The sequence below is a fragment of the Anastrepha obliqua genome, chromosome 4 (assembly GCF_027943255.1).
Source record: "Anastrepha obliqua isolate idAnaObli1 chromosome 4, idAnaObli1_1.0, whole genome shotgun sequence".
Lineage (NCBI taxonomy): Eukaryota > Metazoa > Arthropoda > Insecta > Diptera > Tephritidae > Anastrepha > Anastrepha obliqua.
This window is the reverse complement of record NC_072895.1, coordinates 36696357-36705740: the sequence shown is the minus strand read 5'-3', so window position 1 is coordinate 36705740 and position 9384 is coordinate 36696357. Positions and strand designations below refer to the sequence as shown.

The window sequence follows — 9384 nt, the reverse complement described above, 5'->3', positions numbered from 1 at the left end:
AAGTATATTTAATTTGTGTTTAAAAAACTCAAGCTTTAGAGACCCTGTATATGAAGAAATTTACTTGACTTTCGCTTTGTTCTGAAACAAAATTTTCTACAACTTAATGTTTCATGGACACAGTTGGTTTCAAATGAGGTATACAGCTTAGTTTCAGATAATTAAGAAATCCTTATAAAATCGATAACCAAATCAAGATATTGAGTTACAAGAGATCCAAATGTTTGGAAATCGCAGGCTTTTTATTTGCACGGGTGTATCAATAATCATTGAAACATGAGCGAAATTGTATTATAAATCCTTATAAAAATCTGGCTCTAACTCCACCAGGTATTTAAAATTTGCTCGTACGACTGGAAATAGCTGAAGTAATCCACCGAAGTGTATCCATTTATCACCGCAGTTAATGCTCCTGGATCTCATGTACACCCCATCGATGAGGTGCGATATCATTTTGGTGAAAAAAAGTAAGGAGGCCGATATTGAAGTTATGGTGTGGATGCGGCAAAGCTCCTATTCATTGCCTTTTGTTATTGACAAAGACTTTTGCGCATTTTTGATTTGCTATTACGCAAAGATAAAACTTAAAGTATTTTACTTGAGTGGCGCACCATTGGGCTAACCATGAAAGTATATTTACATAGACCATCAGAGAATACCAACCAATAATTGAATAAATTTTATTCAGTGATATAAGGAAAATTTTTATTAGAACAAATATCAATGGCTCCGGTTGAGTTATGTTAAAACAAATAACATTTCGCAGACGGAGCCGTGGGTAACATTTCGTAAATCGAATTCATATCATCGGGTAAAGTTGATCAATTCCTTCCAAGTGTTCGTTGATTACGTCACAACGCGGTTATCGTGACGCACTACTACATCCACTATGCTCATATTCGGAGTCAAGAAGTTGACAAGACGGTCAGCACCTGAGCGAGCCAGACGGTCGAATGGATAGCCCATAGCACGACGGTCTGGATAGAGGCGATCACGCACGCCGCAGTAGGATGCAGCATCACTGCACGCACCCACCAATTGTTGCTCGACCTAACACAAAAGTAGAAGATTAGCATACGCGAAAAAGTATGATTTTCAATCAAAGACTTTCTCTTACCCTATCCTGATCATAGTCGGATACCATAACAAACAACTCGCAGCGAAGACCTTCGGGTAAACCTTTCGGGATGAGCATATGATTAGGCCATCCACAACCACAGAAGTTGAATTCTAACTCATCGGCACTACCGGCGGCCGGTCGATTGGTGTCTAAATCGCGGAATGTGCGTTCGAAGGGAATGGTAACACTGGACTCAGTGGATCGACGTCGAATGGTATTTTGGCCAGGGTTTACTGTTGATTGAATTTAAGTTAGCAGTGATCCCTGTGTGCATGTATAGGTGAATAATAGTTTAATACTCACGTGACACAATGAATTTATCTAGTTCTATCATCAGCAGACGTTGGTCTTTGAAGAGCATTCCTTGGCCGCGCTCATCTGTCTTTGGTCCCAAGAAGATTCGTACTGTACCGAAACGTTGAGCACCACCATCGTTGTTGACGTTGATTGTGTAGGTGAATGGGGTATGTTGGAGATGAGTGAAACGAGCAAACACATTTCCACGTGGCACAAAGTCCATTCCACGTGAGAGGTCAACATCTGATTGTTGCCAGAAAGTTTGAAGAATATTTGGCTGACCTCCTTCGGGAGCCACTTGCACACCAGTGACAGAAACGCCCTGGTAACTGAGCTCTGGTAGAGTGTATGGCGTGAGACGAGTTTTGTGATCCTGGAAGATATCATCGATGTATGCGTGCCATCTGTAGAAAACGGGGTCCCGCATGGCAGTAGCAGAATCACCCATTACGCCGAAGGACTCCAAATGGCGATGATCGGGATCGTGAGAGTATGAAATGAATACGTGGCCCATGTTATGAAAGTCACCATACAAGCTTCGGTTTGGGGAAATAATAGACGACTCCATTATGTTGCCCAAAATATCAATACCACGAACCTCGTCCAGTGGTACCTGATTGCCACTTTCCTGAATTAAGAAACATTTTCTTAGTTTTATTTTATGTTTTGGAGATAGATAAGTAGGTGTGGAGTAAACTTACATCAGTGGCAAAGCCTTGCGATATGGCTTCAAATATACGATCGCTCCAGCGCTCCATGTCACTCACATCCAGATTAATTTGATCCAGCTCTCGGTTAAGGTCTGACAATTTTGTATCCTCAAAACGTGGTGGCCAAGCGCGACTCGCCACCAACGAGTCCATTTTGGGGAAGTACCCCTCCGTGATAGGTTCGCGCAAGTTGTTAAAGCGCACAACACGAGCCAAATTATTGCTGAAACGTTCCAAGTTATAACGAGCTACCACTTGTTGATGCATGTAATAGAAGAGTTCACCACGACGATCCTTGTTCACAATGGCACGATCGCCGGCTTCAAAGGGATACACCAAATGCCAATGCCAATGATGGAGATTGATGCCAAGATCTTCACGGAAATACCAAAGCCGATGCTCAGGCTCTAGATCAGAAGCAGTGTAATCGCGTGGAATTGTAATGGGCATACGTGATCCCTCAGGAACAACGGTAGCTTCCTCTCGAACTTGACGGAAAACACGGGAGTCCACAAACTTGTCGGGGAAGTTCTGTGCAAAAGATGGAAGATCCATTCCTTTAGTGTCCGCACGATGTAGCAGCGCCACCGACAGTGCATAATTGAACAAATACGGATTCAAACGATCGCGAGCATACACAGCCACACTCTGAAGATCCTCAATGGAGCGCACACCCATGAAAATGTCAATCAGACGACCAGCAATACGACGATGAGCGGGAATGAAAAGAGAAAATTGCGCATCTCGCGGTAGTGACATGGGTAAACGCAGATCCGGAATGGATATATCTCGAACGGGAATGCGTTGTTCTGCCTTTTCACCGAAACGACTTTGAACCTCATTGCTGATAGGACGATAGCGATCCGTGAGGAATTTGTCGGGCACATCGAACACTGCAGCTTGTCCCTTCTCCATGAAAATGGGCTCGTTAGGACGATCGAAGAGCAACAGCAGATTCTTTTTGTCAGCCATGATTAGCGTTGATGAGGAAATTTCTTTAACAAACAAGAAGGCCTAAGCTTGTGCTAAATGTAGGCAGTGGTAGTTGTAGTTTCAACACGAAACTGATGAATTGGACTAGGAAACTCACGCTTTTATACTACTCATAGAACTGCTGGCGACTTATCGCTTTTTCGGTGGTCAAATATTTTGCGGTCTCCCCGACCATCCAAATTCATCCACACTCATATACATACACATGTGTGTATGTGTATGCACATTTCCATAGGCATTCATATCGAAATTGGTGTGATAAAAAGTGGAAAGGCATACATACAGAACTACAAATTGACACAAATGTCATATCTGCTGCTCAAAACTGGAAAATGAGGAAGGCATGTGAATGCAGAAGCAAATACGAGCAATCGACATACCTTTTGTTTTGTGTGGTATTCCGAAAAAATTCAACCATTTCTCTAATCGTTTGGATTAAATTCAATAAATTTATATTTCTGCTATTAATCTGTCTACATTTTTAATATATATTTATATGTATATGCATGTATAACTTTTGATCATTTTCAAGTATGTAATTAAGTAGGTATGTCTGGGCTGGTTAGAACGTACACCAAATTCATATATTTCCCTTTTTATGCTGCATTGTGGTTGCATTTAATTTTTGATTTTTACGTAAATGCTTAAGTTTTTGTTGGTTTTATTCTCTACTCATGCAGGAAAATATCGTCTTGAATAACTTTAATATGGCAAGAGCAAAAATAGTTTATGCGTTTTCAGCATTTCCCTAAACATACAATAATTAATATTCTAAGCGAATGTATGTTGTTATAATTTTCTACAAAGCAAATGTATTTACTTGCGTATATGGTACATTTGTGTATGTATACATTTGTATATACATATTTACATAAGATTAAATAAGTTCTTAACAATTTTACCAACTTGTGGACGCTAGAAAGTGAAGCTACAAAACTTTTCGTCTGCTGAGAGTCGCAATGTACAAAACTGTAGTGTTTGCTCTTAATAGGATGCCTTATTTCAGTTATATTAAAAAAGAGTGGTTTGTATAAAAAGTTCTGATATGTATAGTAAAGCTCTTTGGAACAGACAGCATTTTCATAGGATTATTTAATTCCTTTTCTAACAGAAAACATTTTTCCATTGTCTATAATCCACTTTGTATTTTGGTTTTGTATTTATTAATCAGTGTAAAAGAGTGAAGAGATTTATGCGAAGAAGTGTGTAATTGCAAGTATGTGTGTATGTATCTTAAATGAAAACGACATCTTAGGCGAGGAGCTAAAAATATTCAAACATCTTTCTATACTAAATATAAAGGTGAATGTCTGTACGTTGTTCGCGCATCACTACGAAACGACAACACCAAATGACGTAAAAATTTTTATACATTCATATTTTCACCCAATGAAGGTTATAGGCATGTTTTTATGATGGAACTCCCTTACCACAGCCCCCAGGCCGCGCCACCAGTCTCATTCGTCTCTAATAATCGAATATTTGCTCAAATTTAATCTAACAAATCTTAGTTTCTCCTATTTCCCACTATTTATAGCACACTCTAGACTTCATAATCCGCATAAGCTGTTCAACTATGACCCAAATGCAAAGTTCAAAAACGGTTTGAGAGAGAAAATTAATAAACATAATTTCGCTTGATATTTTTCTGATTGGTTGTTTTGATTTTATTCAACGAGGCATAGCAATGGATGCCGGGTAAAAGCATTTAAAACTACATTCGAAATTCAATTTCAGAGACAGGAAGGTGAGTTATTCACTATCTCAGACTTGGCGTGCTAAAAATAAATTAATTAAAATAATACCTGAAAAAAGCATTCGTGTCAACCAAATAACCGGAATGAAAAATTATATTTATATAAATATATGAATGTAATGCAAATTCAAGACCCAACTACGCACGCTATTCCGTATCGTACACTCTTAAAAATGGATCGAAGATAAATGTAAATTGTCTCATTTCTACAAAAGTTTTCAAAATATGAGACTTTTATTTACTCCATTCTCTATGCAGATTCGTTTCATGAGATCACAATATGCCGACAAGAAGAAAATCTAAATTATTAAGACAATCCACTGGGGCAAAAATAAAGAAAGATGCAAGATCAAACGAGAGTGAACAACAACACGAAAACAGACTTTCTTGCTTGAGAGAAAGAAGAAGAGGCATGGAGAACGCGAGCGGGGCCGCGGGTTAAAGCTAGTAATCAATAAATTATATAACTTCCTTGAATATTAATTTTTGCTATGGAAAAGACCACAAATACCTAAACCGCATATCTTGAATGTATAATTGAATGTACGGAATATATTCAGAAAACTAAAAAAAAAAAAACAAAAAAAGTAACATTATTGACTTCAAAGTACTCCCCATCAACTGCCAGCGTTTGATCCAGTTCTCGAAACATTTCTTCGATTTTTCCGTTACCTCCTTACAGCTGTTGAAACGCCGAAGCGGTTCCCCGTTATGGTTTTTTGTCTCAATCAAACAGAAAACAAAGCCAGAAATCAGGTGAATTCGATGGCTGTGGGATAATATTCGTTTCATTTTTGATCAAAAATTCGCAGATATGATGGCACTGTGCAATGGTGTTACAAATCTTATTTTTTGGCGAAAGACTTCTCGTAAACGTATCATAACGCCCAAATAACAGTTCTTATTAACTGTCTGACCTTCTGGCAAAAATTCGTGGTGCACAATACCGTCTTAATCCATAAAACCCTTGAGCATCATTTCCTCTTTTGACTGAAAACGACATGAATTTTTTGGTCTTGGGTCATTCGGAGTTCTCCACTCACTCGCCTTATATCTGGAGTACGTGTCGTACTCATAAGCTCACGTCTTATCTGCATTTGATGAATCTTGGGTCGGATTCAGCTTTGGATATCACGTCTTTGGCGATGTCAACGCGGTTCAAATATTTAACTGCAATGTCCTAAATGCAATGTCCCAAAGTCCTCTGCCAGTTCTCTGATTATTAATTGGCGGTTATTGATCAACTTTCTCTTTTCTCTTCTTTTCTTTCTATTCCACTGCATTCATCGTCATTCATGGATTCATGATCTCTTCTGAAGCATCTATGCCACTCGTAAGCGGCTGTTTTCATTAGAATACCGAAAGAATTATCCAACATTTCTAAGGTTTTCGCACCATTGAATCCATTCTGAACGCAAAATTTAATACAAACTCGGTTTTGTGAAATGTAAACTCTTTTTAAAAGTGTATAAAATCGAAAACTCGTGCAGAGGTAGACGTAACTTTTACAAATGTCAAGCAAGGGTGATGTAGTTTTTCTTGGTTGTTCCGGGAGCATTTCAGTCAAGGTGGTATAAATATATATAAACGAATGCATGTCTGTCTGCTTGTCTTTTACACATCACTGCACTGCACCATTCATCCGATTGCATGTGTTTAGGGCAAAGAGTCCCAAATTTATGGACTTTGCTATATGTAATTACTCAAGGCAAGGTAAAATGTGGGATAGGTTGTGTCGTTAGAATTCTGCGATTCAAACCGATCGCGAAATATATCAGCAAGTGAATTGTTAACAACATGGGATCAGTAATGTACTTGTTGCCTGCATACCATTTCGATATCAGAATATTCCCTTATGCATTTTGCAATGTGTACATTAGGGTGGAGTAAAATGTTTTTTTTTTCTTATTAAATCGCTTTCGGCAGACCTGCAGAAAATTGGGTTTCCATCACAGAAATAAGCATAAAATATTACTTGCTTATTATTATTACCTTCTGCTCAAATATGAACGAGATGGTATCAATAAAACGGTCCGCGGATGACATATGGCAAAAATAATTTTTTTGTTTTTTGGTAGGACTGTTATAAGCTTACATGGCAAATTTCAGCGTGATATGTCACATAGTTTGTTTTCTGTAAACAAGTCAAGCTCAAGTGTGTTCTTCGAATTTAACGATGGAAATTCAAAGAATTTGTTTGAAATTTTGTTATTCCACCAAAATTTCGGCTTCAGACGCCTTAAAAATATTGCAGACAACCTATGGGGACTCTGCTCTATCGCGTGCACGTGTTTTCCAGTGGTACAAATCGTTCAAAGAGGGCCGTACATCGGTTGAAAACTTGCCTCAGGAACGTCGTCCAGCAACATCAGTAAACGACGAAAACATCGGAAAAATAAAGGAAATTGTGCTTGAAAATTGCACAAATCGCAAAATCGGTTAACGCTGAATATTATTTAGACGTTTTAAAGCGTTTGCGCGAGAACATTCGTCTTAAAAGGAAGGAATTGTGGGACAACAAGTCATAGTTCTTGCATCACGATAATGCACCAGCTCACACATCACGTCTTGTTCGCGATTATTTGAACAAAAATAATGTTAATATCGTTCCGCAAGCACCGTATACGCCTGATATGGTTCCATGTGACTGTTTCCTGTTTTCCCAAGCTCAAGTTGCCGCTCCGTGGAAAACATTTTGAGACAATGACCCGATTTACACGAGGAGACATCTGGAAGGGAAACATTTTGTTCGGAGGCGAAGGACGGTCGGGGAAGAGAGAAGGGATTTTGTCTCCCGTACTCCGCGACACGCTTTGCTCTTCTTATTCGTATTTCCAATCTTTCCAATTTTTGATAGTTGCTTCATTCGTTTTCTTCTTTTGTGGGAGAAGGTTCTGAGTTATGTGTTGGTTTTCAAGCAAACGGAAGATAACAAAGATGACAAACATCCGAACACTGCTTGGGAAATGCACGATTATTTTTGCTAGTAAAGTAGGTATAATTTAAAATATATTATGGGGCATGTTTATGTTGAATTCTAATTTTCCTCGCATTTCTAGTTACTCAAGTTAATTTTAAGTTAATTATTTACATATGAAGTATTTTTAATTTAATTTTTTTTATTCAAGTATAAGAATTTATAAATATATTTCAATAAAAAAACAACAAATTATTTATTATTTAACCAGTTTGCATTTTTCATTCATATATTTAAGAAACTGTTGTCGAACGCTCTCTGCTTTACATGTAAGCGCGTGCTAGAATACATCCGAACCAGACGATGCTAAAGTGTTAAATGTCAAAATGTCGCGGAAACATTTTTGCCCGTGTGAACGCGAATGAAACTTCAAAAGAGAATTTCCAGTGTCTCCCTTCCAGATGTCTCCTCGTGTAAATCGGGTCATTTGAAGTCATAAAAGAGAATTCGAAGAACACACACGAGCTTGACTTGTTTACAGTAGCACAGAAAACAAACTATTTGACATATCACGCTGAAATTTGCCATGTAAGCTTATAACAGTCCTACCAAAAAACAAACAATTTATTTTTGCCATATGTCATCCGCTGACCGTTTTACTGATACCATCTCGTTCATATTTGAGCAGAAGGTAAGAGGAAATTTTTGAGAAAACATTAAATTCAACCTTTTCGTTTTCACTTCTGAAAATTATGTACCTATGTACGAGATGAAGTCCAAAATTAACACGACTGGCGTCTTAAAAATGTTTTTGTTGGCGCCATCTACTTAATGAGTTATTGCGTTGGAGATTATATCCCTAGCTGGCTTCCAGTGAAAGCTTGATGAAATTCGATTCAGTGGAAGCGAAGATATTGCGTCTAAAGTGTCAGTATGTTTGTGTCATCGGTACAAAAATAAGTTTCGAACAAAGATCTGATATCAAATTTTGTTCTAAAATCGGTAAAACGGTTATGAAAAAAGTTTATAGCGATGATTGTTTATCTCGTGCCAGAGTTCATGAGTGCTTGTGAGGACGTAAATGACAATGAACATACGGGCCGCCCAAAATCAGTAATCACCGAAAACTCCATCGAAATTGTTCATAAATTTATCAAAAATTAACCGAAATCATTGCTGAAATTCATGTAATTGGAGTTGAATATCTCCAAGACATCAATTTATTGCATTTTAACTGATCGTTTGGGCTTACGAAAGATCTGTGTACGTTTCATTCCGCACAAGTTAACTGAGGACCAAAAATTGCTCAGAATTCAACTTTCGAAAGACCTCATTAAAGAGGCGAGAAATTACGAGAACTTCCTTTACAGCATTGTAACTAGTGACGAAACGTGGTGTTTCTAACATGAACCTGAAACTAAGCGACAAAGGCCCCAAACGAACCATCACCCAAAAATTCGCTTTTGGAGAAGTCAAAATTCAAGTCGATGCTCATTTGTTTTTACGATTCAAAGGATATTGTCCACAATGAGCTCGTGCCAAATCGTCAATTCAATTTTCTATCTTGGCGTTTTGAAGCGTTTGTTACATC

General features: G+C 38.1%; 1 protein-coding gene across 1 annotated transcript; it reads right to left on the bottom strand.

The window, feature by feature from the left end:
- Positions 1-667: 667 nt before the first annotated feature.
- Positions 668-3179, bottom strand: LOC129245473 (phenoloxidase 2-like). The gene is made up of 4 exons (XM_054883652.1): positions 2119-3179; positions 1424-2045; positions 1118-1353; positions 668-1050 (listed from the first exon to the last, which is right to left on the bottom strand). The coding sequence occupies exons 1-4, from the start codon at positions 3097-3099 to the stop codon at positions 847-849; spliced, it is 2043 nt and encodes a 680-aa protein (XP_054739627.1). The 5' UTR covers positions 3100-3179; the 3' UTR covers positions 668-846.
- Positions 3180-9384: the final 6205 nt, after the last annotated feature.

What these genes read in the sequence shown, in the direction of transcription:
- LOC129245473 (XM_054883652.1), bottom strand. Translation starts at nt 3,099, where the DNA reads ATGGCTGACAAAAAGAATCTGCTGTTGCTCTTCGATCGTCCTAACGAG. An exon ending in AGATAAATTCATTGTGTCAC is followed by an intron (nt 1,354 to 1,423) that starts GTGAGTATTAAA and finishes TTCAATCAACAG; the next exon opens with TAAACCCTGGCCAAAATACC. An exon ending in CCGACTATGATCAGGATAGG is followed by an intron (nt 1,051 to 1,117) that starts GTAAGAGAAAGT and finishes CTTTTGTGTTAG; the next exon opens with GTCGAGCAACAATTGGTGGG.